The 21,424-nt window shown below is 39.5% G+C and overlaps 1 protein-coding gene across 1 annotated transcript; it reads left to right on the forward strand.

Annotated features, from left to right (window-relative positions):
- Positions 1 to 5,032: 5,032 nt before the first annotated feature.
- LOC122663407 (probable 1-acylglycerol-3-phosphate O-acyltransferase) lies at positions 5,033 to 20,973 on the forward strand. Its single transcript, XM_043859084.1, has 9 exons — positions 5,033 to 5,430; positions 5,891 to 6,127; positions 12,571 to 12,617; positions 13,357 to 13,475; positions 13,582 to 13,742; positions 16,517 to 16,626; positions 16,736 to 16,835; positions 19,137 to 19,260; positions 20,818 to 20,973. Exons 1-9 carry the CDS (start codon positions 5,243 to 5,245, stop codon positions 20,944 to 20,946), a joined length of 1,215 nt encoding a protein of 404 aa, XP_043715019.1. The 5' UTR covers positions 5,033 to 5,242; the 3' UTR covers positions 20,947 to 20,973.
- Positions 20,974 to 21,424: the final 451 nt, after the last annotated feature.

A 21,424-nucleotide genomic window follows, 5' to 3' on the forward strand; every position in this document is an offset into this window, starting at 1 on the left:
ATGCAGAAGTCATTTTCTTGGGGAGCCACCTAAGATTGTTTTTGCTTGTTCATGGTTACTAAAGATCGGCTTAGGGAGCCACCCTAAGATTGTTTTTGCTTGTTCATGCTCTACACCTCCTTTTGTGTTGACAAAAGGGGGAGAAGTTATTATGATTCAAATATTCATATTATGTGATAATGCATATTTATCTACATATTATGTGATAATGCATATTTATCTTTACCTTGAATTATGATTCAAATAATCATATGATGTATGATAATGCATATTCATCTTGAATCACATGTTTGTCATCATCAAAAAGGGGGAGATTGTTGGAAAACACATTCCTCCATAAACTAATTTTGATGATAACAAACATTAAGATTAATACTAATATTCCAATCTTTAAGCAAGCTTCATAGTCAGACGTTGGAAGCATCAAGCATCCAGGAAAGACTTGATCAACGGAGCTCACAACAGAAGAGTTAAGGAAAAGAAGAAATTTGAAGATTGAGGAACATCTTCTAAAGGAAGCCAAGAATTAACAAGACAAAGACTCTCCAAGAAGATTCAAGTGCATTAGAACACATTTCATTACATGTGCATATCACATTACACACACATTGCATTCACATGTAAGAGACCCTAGGAGGAACTCATTCCCATGCCCTAGACTCAAGAAACATGGCCATTAAAGTGTTAGACAAAAACCTATGAAGTCCCCAAGCAAGTTGGACCAAAAATCCCCTTGACAGACAATCAAAAATAGGATAACCGTCGTTGGTCGACCTCGACTGCTCGGTCGACCTACGTAATATAAAAATACAGACTGTTTCAGTAGCCCATCGGTTGCAACCAAGCAGATCTATCGATCGACCGACACTTGTAGGTCGATCCATAGGTCGACCGACAATCGACCCACAGCCCCAAACTTGGGCTTAACGGCTAGTTTTCAACGGCTAGTTTTTTGATGGTCGGCCGACAACTTTTATAGGTCAACTGACAGTCTAAAAATATGACATTTTATATCCGTTGGAGAACAAACAAACTCCAACTTTTGGCTTTATAAAACACATCCAAACAAGGAACAACATACATCTTTTGATAGAAAAAGTGCATAGTACATTTGAGAAAGTACAAAAGTGAGAATTTGTCATTGAGCTAAATTATTCAATTCAAGCTCTTCAAAGAGATATTACCAAGCTCTTAACTCTCCACTCTCTCCAACTCATGCCATCAAGGAGAGTCATCTAGGAGACTCAAGGTGCATCACTCTCATTCATATCATTGAGCACCATCACTCAAAGGGTAAAAGTGTCACTACTCTTTGATAGGTATTTATACCAAACTTCTATTGTATTTACTTGTTTATGCTTTTGATTTGATAAAGCATTGTTGTATTAATCTAGACTGTACTTAGATTAGTACAAGGACCCTCTCATCCTTAAGAGATTGAAAGGATACTCTTGTCCTGGAACTAAGATTGTAAGGATCCTCTTATCCTGTTAAAAAGAGTTGTAAATGTGTCATTTCCCCACCTATTGTATTGAAAGGAAAATACTAGTGGAATTCTCTCAAGGTTGAGAGGAGTGGATGTAGGTTAAGCTTGGAACCACTATAAATCTTGTGCCTCATTTACTCGCTTTTATATTTAATATAAGTGTGCAACCAATCGAAAAAGAGGCAAAATCCACTAGTGGTAACCTATTCACCCCCTCTAGGTTACCCAACAATTAGGATATAGTCTCGGTATGAGATGTGTCAAATATTATACCCAAATTCAATACTATAATGTCGTATCCCCATATATGTCCATGCACCCACATGGTGGTCTCTACATCATATGGGTAGCCCTAATTTTATTTTTATTTTTTTGGGTAGAAAACAAGGCTATTCATTCATGCGCCCCCAACGCCAAACAAAAGAAAAGGAAATACATAAAACAGATAGATAGCATGATGAGCACAAGGTATGGATATACATCACCAAAACCAAGGAATGGAGACTGACCCGGTCGCACATCTTATTGACTGGGTCATCCAGGCTAGGGGTTGGGTCACTACCGCATCCCTAGGTAACAGGCTATAGCCTAAGATAAATTTAAGCCCATGCATGAACATGCCAAAAGGAGGGGCCCCAAATGTGCCAAACAGTCCAACATCATACTGCCCACGCGTGCCGACACACTGCCACAGCTTACTTTCAAACAAACTTGCCGAATCGGCAAAAGTCTGCTAGATCGGCGAGTGGAGAATCAATTGATGACAGGAGAGAGATGATAAATAATGACCGATGGCCGGAGCAGCAGGGCCGACGTTAACCTCGGTGCCACAAGCACCGGGGTGGGCAACACCTGCAAACACACAAAAAAAGAAAAAAGAAAGACTGCCCATGACAAAGAGACTAGACACTGAAACGTATACATGGAGCACAATTTTAGGCCGACAAAAAGCCTTAAACACCCATAGATCGGGCCCACCATTCCTCAAAACCAGCAAGATGGAGCCTTTGGAGACCACATTGAACTCAGCCGAGACCAAATTGAACTCAGCCTCATAGGGCTGGTTCAACGTCAACACCAACATCAGATTGAACTCAGCCGAGTTCAAGCACAGGTCAATATCATCTACCAGAGCCAGGATCGAAGACTGAAACGCAAGTGCCGGCGCCATCCCAGGTGAAGTCATAAGACTCGCTGTGGTTGTCCACGGCTCTACGGTTGAAGAACCCGAGAGCGAAGGCAGAGTCGTTGCCGGAGGTCATGATGCACAAGAGCTCGACTTCATTCCAGACGAAAGAGGTGCCTTGGCCTCGCTGTTCTTATTGCCTTTGAGAAGTATGTTTTGCTTCACCCGTTCGTTGCCGTCAGAGCAGATCTCACCGATGGGATAGACGGCGGCATCATCGTCGTCGGCATTGTTTTCATCTGCATCTTCTTCGGTGGGGGTTCCGAAGATCATGGTGGAAGAGATGAGAAGGGAAAAGGGGAAAAGAAAAATAACACGCACAAGGCGGAGAGTATAACACGCATGGTGGCAGAGATAGGTTAACATGCACAGAGGCGGAGATTGGTTGAAGCACGGCGGTGGATCTGGAAAACCAAGTGAAGCTAGCCGAGCGAAAAAAAAACCTTATTGTCTTCTCTTTCTCTTCTTCTTCGTCTTCTGCTTCTTCTATTCTTCGTCTTCTGCTTCTTCTTTTCTTCTTGACTTCGTCATTACGAATCTTGTTTCATTCATGAATTTGTGTGGGTATCACATTGACACTTTTTATCCTTTCTGACCATGTGGTAGCCCTAATTTTTTTAATGCTTTGTTTTTCCACATGCCAAACTCTAGTTATTCTATCCTATCTACCATATATATATGTGGAAGGCTAAAATTTTTCTGAATCTGTTACACTAGGGTCTAGGAACTTCAAACCCTTATTTATTTATTTGGAGAAGGACTTATTTAGTGTTTTATATGGTTCTAGCTTCTTGCTTGATGTAATTAATTTGTCCAAAATTTCCTCTTTTTTTTTGGCTTTTATTTCAGGTACTTTTTATTTGTTTTATTTGTCTTGTTAGTATTTTTGTAGTCTACGTAAACTCCATCTGTGTTTATGTAAATAAATAGAAATGAAATTTTTTTTTTTGTAAAATACAAATTTTTGTTATTTGTTTTGACGTAAATGTAAAATGGAAAAAGATCCTGAAGGACATTGTGGTCTCAGTGCCTAGATACAAAGAGGAGTTAAATGACCACCCTACCCCCCTATGATAGGCGGAAATCCCTTCCTTGTTGATGCTTTTGCATGCTCCCAATGCAAGAGCCATGCTGCCTCTTAAGGAACCCTTTATAGGAAAAAATTACATAAAAATAACTTTTATGTTTAATAACTACTTGTTTGCATGTAAAATGACAAAAAAAAAAAAATTTCTATAAAATTAAATTTTCCACTATATTTGTTTTAGCGTAAGATTTGAGAAGCAGATTTCTGCCTAGGAGCGGAGGATGGGCTAGCACCTCCCGCTCTATCTCTCTTTCTCATCAAAAGAGTGCGTTAATGCATCTTCTGTTCCTGGACAAGAAACACTATCCAAAGGGTGTCAAAATGGAACGAAAACTGAGTATTTGAATCAAAACCGATCGTTTACGATCGAATCGCACCATGTCACATAAAAAAGAGGCGGCGTTGATTTCATAAGTTTTCTCTTCCCTGCTCATTTTTTCTTTGCACCGCAAAACTGATGGTTCTAATCGAATAGGAATCGAAAAATTCAAATAGAAACCAGTACCTCTCGCTCGAATACTAGCCTATACATCAATTGTGTTAATTAATAGGATAATTATTAAAAACATAAAACAAGTAAAATGTCTTGGGACTAACTATATAATATATATGCTCAAGTACGAATTGAAAACGATGGATAGTTAAAATTGATTTACAAAACCCTACATGGTAATGAAAGAAATAGTTTGTTCATTGTGTGAGAATGGAGAAGAAACAAACAAAAAGGAAACAAGAAACAAGAAAGAAAAAGAACAGGTAAAGATGTGATGATTTTTTTATCACATTGGTGAGGGAAATAGAATGAGTGGGGAGACCCGGAGAGGATATGGAAAACAAGATCATATATAAGGTTTGAAAAACTAAGATTATCTTCATTACCGTTTCTATAATCGATATTACAAACCACAAGTAAATCGATTCTGGATTGGATATCGTAAACTAAATAGATATCAATAAATGAAACCGCAAAACAATTATGATTTTGGTCCGATTGCAGTGGGGTTTATATTTTGACAAGAGAGACGTGTCAAAAACCTCTGGGTTGACTGTTGAGTGGTTAACCGTTAACGGTCATATAACAGATAAATAGGGAGCAAAATCCAACTTATTAAGTAGTTGGATAGTATCTCTACGTCGGTGTGAGGGGTAACCAATCCCATTCTATGGCCGGTGATGCAACGAGTCCGAGGAACGAAGCGACTGAAGACCGTAGAGCCTGAGGAGTTTTAGAAATCCCGAACAAGGGATGTACTACACCAGTACTCACCGGTGATCGCCATATCTTCCGTCGTTTGATGCCGGAGAATTCTGGATTCTGGGCTCTCAGTCAACCTAGAAGGTTGAAACTTTGCATTCCAAGGTCAAAAGGCAAAAAAATAATTCTCCAATCTCACATAGATTTGGTTCGACACATCAAGCTTGCAGTGCACGAAAGCGATCACTTAAATTCTCACTCTTTGCCAACCTGTTGGTATTAAGTGTAATGAGCCGGAGGTTGTCAAGCTCGGTGGCGAGGATGGCGGAGGAGATCGGCAAGGCTGACGCGCAGACTTCCGTAACATCACCGGGATCTTCTAATTCGAGATGGGCATGGCCTTCTGTTCTTCGCTGGATCCCTACCTCGACTGACCATATTATCGCTGCTGAGAAACGTCTTCTGTCGTTAGTCAAGTATGCCTACCTTCAAAACCCTAACCTTTTAACTTTCTTCCGATTCTATCTATGGTGAAATTGAGATTTTTAAGTTTTAGGAGCCTTCAGTCTACCATTCAATTGAATTTCGTTGTTATGTATTAAATTTAATTTTGTTTCCTCAAGGTGTCGGGAATTCTATTCCAAACTATTCCAGTTCTATTGGATATCTTTAGATTTCGAGCTTTATGAACCCTAGCTTTGGAATTCTGCTTCCTGCGAATTCTTCCCGTGGGAATTCAGATATAGAGATTCCTTTAATCCAACTATTGGAACAGTAATCGTGAAAAATACTGATGTTAACTACCTTACCACTACGCCCAAAAGACATAGGGCTTGATTAAAATACATAAAGACCACTTGAATATTGCATGCTAGCCTTCCCAATTATGGAAATAGTATTTCTTTTGCTGATTCACTGAATTGATTGCTTGCACAGAACTCCGTATGTTCAAGAACAGGTTAATATAGGATCTGGGCCACCGGGGTCTAAGATCAGGTGGTTTCGTTCTTTAAGTGATGAACCTAGGTTTATCAATACAGTTACATTCGACAGTAAGGATGGTTCTCCCACACTTGTTATGGTTCACGGTTATGGTGCTTCTCAAGGGTTCTTCTTCCGGAATTTTGATACTCTTGCTAGTCGTTTCAGGGTCATTGCTATTGACCAGCTTGGGTGAGTTGATTTCTTTCTGATGCTCAGCCTTTTCCCCTTATTTAATTAATTTTCTGATGATTAACCTGAAGTTATTGAAAATCATATATATTCTGCTCTTTGATCTGCAATCAATGGCCACTGTTGCTTAACTTGTGGAGATGGAAACTCTCATTGCAAGATGGCCTGTTAATTGTTTCATCCTCTTCTGAATTTCTTATATATCCTCTGCTTATATAACCTCATGGTTCTGGCATTGGTGCATTTCATTGAATCATTTCAACGTATGCACTCCCCCTCTCTAATCACACACACGGGACAATAGAGGGATGTAAACCCAATAAATAAACAGAACTGTATCATAGAACAAAAAACTAGAGTGCCAAAAGGGGGAAAAATAAAGCTAAAGGCTAGAACTGGGACTCTAGGTGTAGCCCACCGACTGTAAAGGCTTGCTGGTGCTCTTCTTTTGCTATAAAGGAGATGAGCATGATCTTGTATAACTTTCCTTGAGTACAGAAAAATTCAACCTTTTACTAGATGCTTATGCATCACAAACTTACCTATGCAAAAAAGGGCTTGGATTAGGTTAAAGGTTTATGAAAATTATGAGTACAGTTAAGGCAATATGATTTATGTAGCTTTATCAAAAGGTGGCCAAGGTAAGCCCAATGTATCTGTATCTTAGAGGTCGATTTATAGTTCCAATTCAGAGGGATTGCTAGGTTTCAAGAAGTCGGGGAATGTGTTGGGCCTGTGCCAGATTCCTTTTATCTATATATTTGTACCCAACGATGGGAAAGACAAATTTGAATGAAACAATTTGAGACGTTACCTCATGGGCATGAGTCATGTGCAACCAGGCTGGTCGATTCCCTTCTCTTTTCCTTCATCTTCTTCAACTTCAATCTCTTTCCTGCAACTCAGGTGCTTCCCGTTCCTGTTATCCCATTGATCCAATCCCCTAATTCTCTTCTCTCCTTTGTTTCTTTCTTCTTTGTTACTTGACTTACTTCTGTTGCGACCTGTTACTGCTATTTCTCCCTTGGTGTGACTTGAGGTCAGCCATAAGAGGTATTGAGCCTCCTTAACTGACTTCCAGTATCGGGATTTGAATCATGCTCCTAGAGTGAGTCTTACCATAGAGTCCGAGCCTTAGTTCTCATTCTCCCTTCTTGTGAAATCGATTGAATCCATCCCTAGGGTTCCGCCTGTGAAACCCGTCTCTAAAGCAGGTCTAATTCGAGCCGGTGTAATACCTGGTTCAAGTTCAACTACTATATGCCCCTGCGTTGTGGGCATTGCCCGTCATTGAAACGAACCCGCACCCTATTGCCCCTTGTGCCGAAGAACCATCGAACAAGGCCTTAATAGAATCCGAGGAACCCTGTGGCCCGTCGCATATAAGGTTTGTGTGCAAGAGATGTTTGGCGGACCACTTGCAACAATTATCAGTGTCGGATGCCCAACATTAGGTAATAACACCTATTTTAGAATTAAAATAAGTTAATTATTCTATGCTTGTTTCGGCCGGCCTCGAATCAGTTACCACCATGATTGGCCGTGTCGGGTCGATGCCTTGCCGTACCTCGCGGGTCCAATGCGATCAAATCTGGTAAAACCCAGTGTCGTATCGGTACGATCCCGGCATATCGATAACTTATGTATTAATAAATTATTTCGGAATTGGCTTCCACTAAGCTTTGAATCACTTTTTAAATCATGGAGAAACCCATCTATTTCTGCCCTTTTACAAACATGCCCTTGGGGCTAAATATATATTCTCATTCTTAGCTTTGAGAACTCTTTTCTCAAAGCTAAGAGGTAGGAAACATTTTGTGAGCTGGTGGCTGAAGCTTGATGAATGTTGGAGCTTAATGACTCATTTTGCCTTGCATGTTCAAGAATCCTTCTAAATCTAACTCTACTCCACCCATAGGTAAGCATTAATTTCTGTTTTGTTTCCAAATTCATATGATCTTCATGAAACAGCTTTCATTTTACCGTCTTTGAGTTCTTCAACTCATTTCTTAAATTTCTTTTCAATTCAGTCCCATTTCTTGTTAGATATGTAATGGAATGAGTGATTTCTTGATCATCCTCTAAGTTCTAATTTGCTGTTCTTGAGTTCCTACAACTCAATCTCTCAAAACTCTCTTTAATTCATTCATTTTCCTTCTTGAATTTGTAAGTTGCATGTATGATCTCTTGATCATGTATGCATTTAGTGTTAATTAATCCCTTTGGACTATTGAGGTAAGCTTGCATACCTCCACAGTACTCTTTTCTTTCTTCTCTTGCTGAAATTCCGTTGTTTCAAGCTAATTACCAAGTTTTAGCTTAATTCTTGAATTGATCTTAGATTAGAGTTTTTAATTCTTTGATCATACATTGCATTGGTGTCAAAGTGACCCTATTGTAGTGCTCTTATCTTCCCTCTCTTCATTTTGACCCATTGATCAGCTCTTGGGAGCTAGAACATAGAAAACCCCCCAAAAATCCTAAGTTGTTTTGTGGGGCGGAGCTTCAGAGCAGGCTGACCGGCCCTTCTGGAGCTAGAAGCTCCGGCCACCCTTGAATGAATTTTTGGGATCTTTAATGGGTTAGGATGGTTCTCTAACCTTTTAGGAAGTGTCTTAACATTTTTGTAACTCTGTGTTTAGGACATTGAATCTGCTTTGAATCCTTCTCTTTGGTTTTGGACACTTGGTTGAGTAGCTTGATCAAGACAACCAAGGTGAGTGGGGTTTTTGGTGTTGCTTGTGATTTATATCTAATCTATTATATGCATGAACAATAGTTCCAAATCTGATTTTTATGTTTGAGTGCTCATTCTATTATTAGATAATGTTGCATATCTAGGATTATGTATTGTTTATATTGAACATGTTGTGATATATTTTAAACTCTTATTTTGGAATTGCTATGGTATAAGCTGATTTCATAAATGATGTATGGATATGCAAAACTGGTTGTGATTGTTGCTTGGAACTGATATGCACTACCGCTTGTGTGACCCTGTGTTCTTGAGTGGACGTGTATATGGAACACGGTGCACTCTTGAACACAGCAAGTCATCATCTAGAATTCATGGTTAGGATGGAAACCCCGAACTACAACCCTTACCAGCAGGGGTTCAAAGCCGGGTAGTCAGGTTAACGACGCCCGGAGCAAAGGGATTTAACCCAGTGGTCGTGGGTACTTGACTATCGGGGTCTACCCGAAGGTTTGAGGCCAACGTACCAAGCGTGGAGGCGGGCTCCCTACTTGTATTGGCTGAAGGGGTGCGGCAGTGATAAAAGAAGTGACCCAAAGTACCCCTCGAGTCGATACCATAGTTCATACCAATGACTTAGTCTGTTTGTTAGGTGGATTAATAAAAAGTGAAATTGAACATGCATCATATAATGTGATTGATGACTTCATTTAAAAATATATGATCATGCATCATTTGTATGTTGTGTGTTTTCCCCCTTATTGGGCTCAGTGTGAGCTCACACTCGTGGAAACTCTCTTTTTAGATGACTGTGCAGGTGACGGACTGCCTGGCAGCGAGTTCGAGGATGATGGTTTTGAGGACTTCGTAGACCGAGAGCCCGAGGAACACGATGGATCTTGCATCTGTGACATGTGTGCCTTCTCTTAGGTGGGCCTGATGGATTAGGCCGTTCCTCTTGATAGTTCTCTTTTATATATACATAGAACTTTGTATATATATAAATACTCTTTTTGGATAACTATAAATATGGGTTTTTGGGTTACTTAACCGAACATAAGTATATAAGTTTATCACTCGGTCCTTAACGGATTTTTATGTAAATATTTAAGTTCATAGTATTTTTCCGCTGCTTAGATTCTCTCTGGTGTGTGCTTGGTAATTGTGCTGCACAAAGCTTCCTAGCTAGGTTGGGTGCGAGACCGCATCGGTTCATACTACGTTTGGGCTGTCCAAGGCGGGGTGTGACACCGCCACTGCTCCGAGCCCTAGTTCTCATTCTCCCTTGCTGTGAAATCGATTGAATCCATCCTTAGGGTTGCGCCACTGTCATAACAGGGCTTCCATTCTATTCATGGTATGGAAACCTAGTGAATGCATACCTGGATTTCAGGGAGCCTTCATCGTAAGTCGAATCCCCACCTTCCGCTGTGTCGGATTTCCTGAATTGGGGCCTGTTCTCTGTCGAACTCAAATGCCCTTCCCTGCTGGTTTGTTGGACTGAGGTTGAAGACAACCTCGTCTTCTTCCTTCTAAGCCTTATTTCATTTTATTTCCAGAATTACCCCCTCTTATATCACAATTTTATCACCTACAATTGTGTGTCTTTAAGATTTATTTCTATTTATGTCCCTCCACCCTCCATTCCCTAATGGCCATTTAAGATTCCCTTTAATTAAAATTCTTCCATTCTTCTATAAACTGCATGTTATTACCATTTTACCACTAGACTATTGATTTGATTAGTCCATCACCCATCTGGGCCCATAATGATTCCAAATAGGGTTTCCAAACCCAAGGATAGCCATCAAATTGAATTTTTTTTTCTAAAACTATTTATGCTTCATTTATCTTTTTCAACTATAGTTTGTCTTAATATTGGATTTCTACTATTTTTATCAACTTGAAAAAGTGCTTGTCTAGGCATTAACTACATTGAAATTAGCATTTTTGTCTTACTTGAATGCTTCACTGATGAAAATTATGAGTAGAGTTACAACAATATGATTTATGTAGCTTTATCAAAATGTGGCCAAGGGAAGCCAATGCATCCATTCTGACAGCCTGATCTAAGAAGGTCAGTTTGTAGTTCCCATTCAGAGGGATTGCTAGGTTTCTAGAAGTTGGGGAATGTGTTGGGCCTTTTTGGTTAACATCACATAATGTGATGGTTTTCTATTTTAACCTCGCCCTCCCCTCTGGAAAAAAAAAAAAAAATGTATTTCATTTTAGGTTCTTAAGTTAGTTGGCAATGTAAAGATTGTTAAGAAGAGTACATGAATGATGTCCTATGAAGAAACATTAAGGAATTGGCTTTTTTTCCTTCTAAATTAGTTATGCTTTATTTACCTTTTTCAACTATAGTTTGTCTTAATATTGGATATCAACAATTTGTATCAACTTAAAAGCAGTGCTTGTCTAGGCATCAACTACACTGGCATGTTCTAGTGAAGAGAGGGATGTCGAGTAAATATGTGGATGTAATTGAATATATGTATGAGGGCATGGTGACTAGTGTGAGATATGTGGGAGGTCAAGGCAAGGAATTCCCAATTACGATTGAGTTACATCAGGTATCAGCCTTAAACCCTTATCTATTTGCGCTTTTCATGGACGATCTAACCAAGAGCATTCAAGACGAGGTCCCATGGTGTATGCTCTTCACCGATGATACCATTTTGGTAGATGAGACAAAAGTAAGGATTAACGCTAAGTTAGAGCTATCGAGATCAACCTTGGAAACAAGAGGCTTTAAGATTAGTAGAACGAAGGCGGAGTATATGACGTGTAATTTTAGTCATACTATGATGGATACTGACATGGTGCGAATTGAGGAAAGAAAGATACCGCAAGTGACTATTTTAAATATTTGGGGTCAATTATAAATAAGGAAAGTAACATAGAGTATGATGTTGCACAGAGAATTATCGTGGGATGGATGAAGTAGATAGGTGCGTCCGGAGTGCTGTGTGACCACTGTATTCCTTTAAAGCTTAAAGGAAAGTTCTATGTATGTGGCAGAATGTTGGACAGTTAAGAAGTGTCATATTGAGAAGCTGTGTAGCAGAGATGAGGATGTTAAGATGGATGTCTGGAAAAATTAGGATGGATAAAGTAAGGAATGAGCGTATTAAAGCTGAGTTGGGAGTTGCCCCGAGCAATGGCAAGCTCCGAGAGGGTTGTTTGGGGTGGTATGATAATGTTCAATGAAGGCCTAGGGATGCCCCAGTAAGGAGGAGTGATATGATCCTGATTGAAGGAGTTAAAAGAACTAAGGGCAGGCCTAAAATGACCATAGGAGAAGTTGTGAGGAATGACATGCATAGTCTAGGTCTTATACTAAGTATGACCTCGAATAGAGTTGGAGGGCAAGGATCCATGTAACAGACACCATTTAGCTGAGATTCTCCTGACTTATTGGGCTGTCCCACGTTCCTCTTACTTCCATCTTTCATTTTTGCATTTCTCATATTATTCCCTATTTGTTCATCCCCCCCCCCCCTTTTTTTTTTGTTTAGACACCAGTTTTCCCTACTTTGTTTTGTTTGGATCCATGAAGCCAACCCCATTAAGTTGGGATAAGGCTGAGTTTGTTGTTGTTGTTGTTTGAATGCTTCACTGTTTCAAGTATGCCTTTTATTATTACTCATTGTGAAGCATTTATTGTTGCGTGGACATGCTCTTTTGCACTCTTATTTTCTTTGAAACACCTGATGTATCTTTTTTCTTAATATACTTTTCATTGCAGTTGGGGTGGGTCAAGCAGGCCTGACTTTACATGCAAAAGCACTGAAGGTTAGCCAGTATGAACTTATGTTAGAACTGGCATGATGAGTCTTTTTTTATTATATATTTTTTCCTTTCTAGTCATTAAAAGATTGTGATCATATGCCTAATAGGATAATTTGGAAAGTCTAAACTTCAAAGCACCATTTTTGTACATTGTTATGGTGAATTTATGGTTTTGGAGAGCATCAAATGCCTATGCTTCTTCCCTAAATCAACAATAAGAAGAGAGAAATTGATCAACCAATCATGTATGATGTTATTCATTCCTCTCTATCGTTCTCCATCTATGCCACTAAGGGGGTGTCAAACTATAAGAGATACGATCCTTAAAAATATACTCCCTCCGTCCCACAACGACACCTTTTTTGGAGTTGTTCTGTATGCCATTTTTGTTTCTCCATGACAGCATTAAATGCTTTAAATTTTTCTTATTTACCCTTCCCTTAACATGTTAAATTTATTAAATAGGGAGAGAGGATAGTGCTTTAAAAAGGGAAAATAAGGAAGGGCGAAATCAGAAGATTAATGAAAAATTCTGGAGTAATAAAAGTAGTTACAAACCCCCTTTAGAAAGTGAGATTAGTCAAACTTGAGTGTCTTTGGAGAATGGAGGGAGTATATATATACAGGCATCTATTTTCCATGATTTTCCTTGGGGGATTAGGATTTATTGGTGTTTTGATATGGACAAGTTCTTGCATGAAAGAACATTCTTCCCACTTATGTTTGTCATTTTGTAATGCAGAAACTGAGGCCTGGTTCATTGATTCCTTTGAGGAATGGCGTAAAGCCAAAAATCTCAGCAATTTTATTTTACTAGGACATTCTTTTGGGGGATATATAGCAGCAAAGTATGCCATCAAGGTGAACATGTTTATAATTTTTAATTTGCATTTTTTTTTTTGTAGTTTGGGTAGTAGGAAAATCATGGCTTTAATCTTATATAAGAGGTCACTTTATTTTGTTGTAGCATCCTGAACACATACAACACTTGATTTTGGTGGGACCTGCTGGATTTTCATCCGAGTCAGATGGAAAATCTGAGTGGCTGACTAAGTTCAGAGCCACTTGGCGAGGAACTGTTCTGAACCATCTTTGGGAGTCTAACTTTACTCCTCAGACGGTTGTCCGGTAATTCTCTTTTCCCTGTAGTATTTTATTTCTTGATTCTTTGTTTATCTACGTGAGTGAGTGTGCATTGGCCTCTTTTCCATTTTGTATGTCCCAAATTGTTTGTCACAATAATTGTCCCTTATGCAAGTCAATGAATGGATTTTTGATAAGTTTATCACTTTCCCCTTGTCAATTTTTACCTCATCTCAAATTCAGAAAAACAAGTGGAAGGAATCTTTGCTTGGAAAATATTTTGGAAGGAAATATTGAAATGTACATACTTTAAACAGTGTAGAATTTGGGATTTTTCAAAAAGATTGGCCAGTGTGTGTGTGTGTGTGTGTGTGTGTGTCTGTGAGAGAGAGAGAGAGAGAGAGAGCTTTTTCTAATTGTTGCATTATAGTTCAAGAAGACGGTGCTTGTGAGTTTATGCACTAGATAAATGCTATCTGTGTGTAAAATGCCAAATAAAAAGTTAAGCTTAATCAGAAAGTTCAACATATCTTATGTCAACCCTGTTGAGCACAAAGAGGACATGTCCTCTTAGGCAATATCTTACATTGCACAAACCTGGCAGATGAAGTTTTTATTGATGCCAGCATATGTCTATTCTAATCTTAAATATGAGTCTATTTTCGTCATTCCACGTACCTAAGACTATATCAAAATAAACTATTCTTCAGAGATTGTGCTTTACTTCAAAAAGAGGGGTTGGGAGGTGACTTGGGGATGGGTATCTTTTGAACCGACTGTGAAATCTAAACTGCAGATGTATGAAGTAGTTATTTTTAGGAATGAAATTCTACCTTTTACATATTGTAAGTTTCTTGGAACTTTCCTTTCAGATATCCAAAGAAGAATTTAGAGGAGGAGAGAAGAGAGTTGAGAGAATGTTTTGGCTTGTAAGATTGACAGAAGCCACCGTTTATTTATAATGATGAAGAGGAATTACATGAAAAGTATGCTGGCTAGGGCTGACTCATAGGCCCTATCTAGTATATAGGTACAATGAATCTGGACATTACACATACAGAATCGAACCGGTAAGAGAACCGGGTCATATTTTCAACACTCCACCTCAAGTTGGTGCATAGATGTCTCACATGCCCAACTTGGAAACAATAGGATGGAAGGATTTAATAGATAAGCCTTTAGTAAAAACATTGGCCAGTTGGTTCTCAGTAGTAACAAATGGGGTGCATATCAGACCACCTTCAATATTCTCCTTGACGAAGTGTCAGTCAATCTCAACATGCTTTGTCCTGTCATGCTGAACAGGATTATGAGCTATACTGATCGCAGCTTTATTATCACAGTAGACTCATAGGTTCTTCAAGTGCTATCCTCAGATCATTGAGAAGCTTCTTTAACCAAATGAGTTCACAAACTCCTTGTGCCATTGACCTTTATTCAGCCTCTGCACTTGATTTGGAAACAATGGACTGTTTCTTCCTCGGCCAAGTGACCAGATTTCCTCCAAGGAATGTACAGTAACTTGAGATGATCACGGTTCTCAATAGAGCCAGCCTAGTCAGCATCAGTGAAAGACTCTAACTTCAGATTTCCATTAGTTGAGAATAAGATATCTTTCCCTGGAGCTGACTTTAAATGCTGAAGATTTCTGTATACTGCTTCAAGGTGAACAGTCTTCGGATCATGTAGAAACCGGCTAACAATTCCTATAGCATAGGCAATGTCCGATCTTGTATGGGTAAGATAGATGATATGGGAAGAAGACCACCAGGCAGCAGACTCACAGGAGCTGGAGACCCTGTCAGTGACAAGAGAGGGGGCAGCAACCAACAAGCATCTGGCAGCCTTGATGCGCGAAGAAAACCACCAGGCAGCAGACTCACAGGGGTGGAGACCCAAAAGACAGACACAAGCAGGGGGGGCAGGAGGCCCTGCTAACAGCGGAGAGGAGGGCAGAAGGCCTTGTTGGCGTTGCCAGGAAGGGGGGTGAAGCCCCTGCAACAGGAATCGGTGGGGCGGGAGTCCTTGGTACCAGTGGAGAGGAGGGCGGAGCCCTTGGCAGAGACAAGAGAGGGGGCAGGAGGCCCCTGTGATTACTGAGAAGGGAGCAAGGGCCCTTGGAAGCGCCGGACAAAGGAGGGCAGAGCCCCTGCGAGCAGCGGAAATGGGGAGGCGGTGCTTCTGTAGGTGGCGACAAGGGAGCTGGAGCCCCTATGGTTCAAGGGCATGAAGCCCTGGTGGTGGTGGTAACGGTGAAAGCGGTGGACATGATGAAGAAGTTAGTGGTTAGCGGTGAAGGCGGCACAACTTTAAGTTACTATGCTCAGCCTTGGGTGGCCGAAGCCTCTGTTATGGGGGCTGACTTTCGCCGAAATATCCCAAAAAGAATCACGATCTGATACCAAGAAGAATTTATAGGAGAGAAGAGAGTTGAGAGAATGTGTTGGCTTGTCAAATTGACAGAGGCCACCGTTTATTTATAATGATGAAGAGGAACTAAATAGAAGGTATGCTGGCTGGGCTGACTCATAGGTCCTATTTAGTATACAGGTACAATGAATCTGGACATTACACATAGAGAACCGGGCCATATCTTCAACATCCAACAATATGACGAGTTCTGTAGCAAGCACATGCACAGTTTACCTTATTTATAATGTTATCTCCTGCCACTGCTGCTCACATGTGTTTTGAGCTCTTTTGATGACATTAAAAGCTGTTCATTATTCTTCCTAGATATTTTAGTTTACATGGTAATGCAGAGGAAAGTTCCATAGTTTTCACTGGTTTTCACATTTGATCTTTGGTACTCTATGCAGAGGTTTAGGCCCCTGGGGTCCAGACTTGGTTCATAGGTATACAAGTGCTAGATTTGGTATATATTCAACTGGTGCTGTATTGAATGAGGAAGAGTCCAAATTGCTTACAGGTAGTTATATTTATGGAATTTTTTTATTGGTTTATTACAGTTTGAATTGTTAGCGTTTTTAAAGCAGTTTTGAGTTGTTAGTTTATTGACACTCTTGGTGCAATGTAAGATTATGTATACCATACTCTAGCTGCCAAGGCTAGTGGAGAGTTATGCTTGAAGTATATATTTTCTTTTGGAGCATTTGCACGGCAGCCCCTTCTACACAGGTTAGTATAGTGTAATTTGTTCAGTTATTTCAGAAACCAGTAAGTAGTTTAATTGCAGGATTGAAATATTTCCCTTGTTCTTATTACCCTCTCCCCCCTTCTTTTCCTGGCTTGATGTTTGTTGATTTGTTTCTTCCAAATTGGCATATGAATGAGGAGTCATTGTGGTTATAGCTTATGCTTGCAAACTCTTCCCAGATTGTTAGATCATTTCTCCTCAATCCAAGTTTAGGATTTAATTCAGCTTGAATAGATTGGCATGCACTTGTACTCATAACTATTAGACTATTTTAATCCCAGAATGTATTTATTTTGTTATTATATTTATGACATTGCACCCTTAAACATTCTCCTAAGGTGTGTAATGGGCAAACCAAACCAGTGTCACAGCCACCTAACTTGACAGATGGAATAAGAACTGGTACGTCACTCTATGTTCAGTTGTTGGCTAGTACAACATTGTGAAATGGTATTTTTCCTATTATAGGAAGCAGAAGCAGAAGTATGAGATGCAACAGTTAGTTCTTGCCTCGAATATGTACAACAGGATGAAATATGATGGAGGCTAGTGAGGAATTGAAAATGGATGAATGTAGATGAATTTGATGGGAGGGTACTTGACAAGGTGACTGTTATCCCCCTTTCTTTGTAAGTTGGTGGCTGAGAACTTAAGTAGATCATTTAGAAGAGATGAATATGGGAGTGCCAGATGGCATTAAAGCGAGTGCTGATGTTCCAGTAATGTCGCACCAGCATTTCACAGATCATTGCAAGGACCCTTGCGAGAAAACTCAGCTCTTGGGGTTTGATCTTTTCTGTTTTGACTTTTCAAGCTGTGTGTAGTGTGAAGATTAATTGCAATAAGAGCACTCTATTCAGAAGATGTTCACAAATTGGAGGAGGCTATTATGGGGTGTTGGGAGGGGGGGTGCCTGTCTCTTACCTGAGGATGCTAATCTAGGCCAGCTATATATGCTCTTTATTTAGGATGCAAATGATTAAAGGTTCTTAGAATGCATGTATCATGGAAGTTTTTCTTTATCTAAACCTCTAATGTGGTAGTTTAGTCAACAGCACTTAAACTATTTTCTAGAACTTCTTAAGTCTGTTTGATGTCTGCTGGGTGTTTCCCAAGGTCAGCAATCACTAGTGGATGTTTGGAAAAGTGAGGCTTTAAGCATGAGAGGTTACATCTGTGGAATTTGGTTACAATTGCTGTATCTTGGTTGATTTTGAAGGACTCTTTCAGGTCTTTGATAATAAATGCAGCCTTCACAGTAAGTCATTGATGAAGGTCTCAGCACATTGATTCTTTCTTCTATTTCATCCCAGTGCAGAAAAGGTTCTGTGCCACATTTAGGAGTTTATGGAGGCCAATTATCTTTGATGATGGTTTTGCTTGCTGAGCGTCATCTTCATTGATCAATTTTCATACTCTCCTTTTCTGTTGAGCTTCTTGAATACAATTTTATCTTATTAGGAAAAGGGGAGGGGGTTCAGTCTTGTGTGCGACTATGCACAAGATCTTTTGCCTTAAAAAAAATAATATTAAAGGCAGCTTTTGCTAGATCAAGTTTCCAGATTTAGTTGGGAACCCTTGTTGGCCTTTTCCTGCATATTAGATTATTTGATATTTGTCAAATTTCTTCTGAAGTATATTCCCCTATGCTAATGATTTATCTAAATACCTGGTTAAGGAAGCCATAAACTGACATACACTTTGGACATAGGGAACTCTTGTCCTTCATATTATTTTGCTAAACGATTGAGCTAGATATTTTGGAAAATCACAGAATTAATGTAAAGAGAATGAGAAGATATGGTCTTTTGAGAAACTTGGAACCCTTGGAAGATAAGGCCTTTTGACAAACCAGAAGTCCCCCTGACACTCACATAAAAAGGTCCATCAGGCATGTGCATTTTTTTGTCTTGATCTTTGAACTTTTCCTGATCTTTGTTCATGTTCTGTCATAATCTTCAGCTTTGTCATTTTCCATAACAAAATTTAAGAAGAGGATTTTGAAGTGAATATGGGAGGATCACTAGAACTTAATTAAAAGAATAAGAGAATCAGATAATATCATAGGATGAGCACTCAAGAAATGATATTTAGAAGTTCATTGCAATAGTTTGCAAATGCCATGAAGATGTATGAAAAATTCCTCTTTTTTTTTTTTGTGTGTAAAGAATCTGAAAGTTGGAATCCTATACTTTTACCTTCTACTTTCTTTGTCAAGAAATTAAATTGCTGTTAGTGACATATTTCTTTTGCATTTTTCTCTTGATATCTTTTGGGTGCAGTGCATCAGAGTGGAAAGTGCCAACCACCTTCATCTATGGCGTTCATGATTGGATGAATTACCAAGGGGCTCAGGAAGCTCGTAAGCATATGAAGGTCCCATGTGAAATCATAAGGGTTCCCGAGGTCTCTCTCTCTCTCTCCCTCTCGCTTTCTTTTTGAGATACCCACCACAAGTGGTGGGTGCAACCAGGCCGGGCTGCGCCGGATTTTTAAAATCCTAGCCCATCCCTAGGTCACTTTTACTCAATTCAGGCCCAGCCTAGCCAACCTAAGGTCGGGCTGGGATATTGCGACCCAAGCCCAGCCCTGATTGACCCACCATCTGATACACAAGCTGAGGCAAACAATTAATGAACCTCACTACCCCCCCCCCCCCCCAACCAAAAAAAAAAAGAAGGGATCATTGAGTTTTTTCCTGTTAGACTTGGGTATATTTCTTAATGTTATGCTGGTTGTGAGGATCAACCTTAAAAGCTGTTTCCTGACCCGGTGAAAAATCATTTCAACTTGACATTACTCTCTCTTCTTCTTTCTTTCATCTTAAACCTACCTCCCTTTTCCTAGCCTTAAAAAATGGTTTTTGAATTCATTTTGGTGCGGGTTAGGCATTGTTTATCCAGGTATATTTGACATATAGCAACTAAGTTGGCTCAAGCTAAGGTCACTTGGTTCATTTCATTTTGTACTTTTTCTTAGTTATCAACCCCAACTGAATTTGTTTCTTTTGGGGGTTGGGGGGGGGGGGGGAGTTGTGAATTTGTTTAGGCAAAAGTTTTTCTAGGCTGGCCCGCCTGGAGAGGTTCTTTAATTAGGCCACCTGTTTCTACCATGTCCAGGTGTGATATGAAAATTCTAAATATTGTATTTCGAAAGTGGTCTGGCTACTCTGGGTTGGCCATGTGTCAATTTTCAGAATCAAATTCAGTCAAATACCCACATGTATGGAAGTGAAGAAAACAATCTGATGAAAACAGCTTTAGTTTAAAATTAAGCTATTTGATGAGCAGTGAGCAAGGTTAACTTTTTTTTTTTTTTTTTTTAGTTTTCCATGTTGCAATGGAAGGCGATGGTTGTGAAAGTCATAAGATAAATCTGAGTCATCTATTTTTTTAATTGTTTTAAAAAGATCTAAGCTAGTTGATCTCACCTCTCATTTAGAGTTGGGAGAGTACACAGTAATGTCTAGAGACTAGAGTATTGATACACATGCATGGGATGTTTGCCAATACAAAAGAGGTATTTGATTGAATTAGACTTTAAAATTTGACATGTGGCTAACATAGACCATGTCCTCTCTATCCAATGGTTGGAATGAACATATCTTCTGTCCATGTGGTTGAACAGAATAGATATTTTTGTGATATTTGAAATTTTTTTTTTTTTATAGGAAAGAGAATGCTATCTGGGTGTGTGCGGTATGTAAGTATGTTGCCCTTGTTGTGTCCAAACACAGGGGTGTATAATAACTGCCCTGCCCCTTGGGAATTTTATCTTTCCATGGGGACGCGATGGTCAGTTTGCACACCATTGTTTTCTGGGTGCAGGAGCAGCACACCGCACACGTCCAAGTAACATTTTTTCTCCCTTTTTTTTTTTTTAAATATAATTTGGAATGTTTTTTTCTTTTTTCTTGGTAAATACTAATGGAGGAATTCAATGATTGATGGTTGTACTATGCAGGCGGGTCACTTTGTATTCATAGACAACTTGGCAGGTTTCCATTCCGCTCTCTTTTATGCATGTCGTAGATTTCTTTCCCCATCAGCCATTGATTATCAATCCCTTCCGGAAGACCTAATTTCTGCTTGAGTATGTATATATGTGTATTTGGCCCCTTTTTTTAAAATTTTTTTTTTTTAAATTTTTGTTCTTTGCTTCACGCCACCTCCTCCTATTTTGATTTATCGAAGTTATAAAAAATAAATCAACGGTCACCTGCTTCGGATTTGTAATAAGAAAATGAAATTGAGAAGGTTCATTTGTCATACCGGGGATGCGGTTTTGCCGGATAACGGAGAGAGAGAACTCAACGGTCACCTGCTTTGGATTTGTCGGCAGTGGCTTCCTATTTCCAATGTGTCATCGGCCAAAGTTCCCGAATACAGGTAAATCTTAATAAAATAAACAAAAGAGGGAGAGAGAGAGAGAGGATTGGTACTCGAGTTCAGTAGGGTTCCACTCAACTCGACTCGACCTGGCATGACATGGTGGGACCTAAAATTGAAGTAAATTCGAAATTATGAATTGTCAAATCTTGTCAGCAGTCATACCAAGTAATTGGTATCTC

The sequence above is a fragment of the Telopea speciosissima genome, chromosome 5, assembly GCF_018873765.1.
Source record: "Telopea speciosissima isolate NSW1024214 ecotype Mountain lineage chromosome 5, Tspe_v1, whole genome shotgun sequence".
NCBI lineage: Eukaryota > Viridiplantae > Streptophyta > Magnoliopsida > Proteales > Proteaceae > Telopea > Telopea speciosissima.

Excerpts from the sequence above, each read along its gene's own strand:
- LOC122663407 (XM_043859084.1), top strand. The coding sequence starts at position 5,243 with ATGAGCCGGAGGTTGTCAAGCTCGGTGGCGAGGATGGCGGAGGAGATC. Across the intron at positions 6,128-12,570 it reads ATTGCTATTGACCAGCTTGG|TTGGGGTGGGTCAAGCAGGC; the intron begins GTGAGTTGATTT and ends TTTTCATTGCAG. Across the intron at positions 12,618-13,356 it reads TACATGCAAAAGCACTGAAG|AAACTGAGGCCTGGTTCATT; the intron begins GTTAGCCAGTAT and ends TTTGTAATGCAG.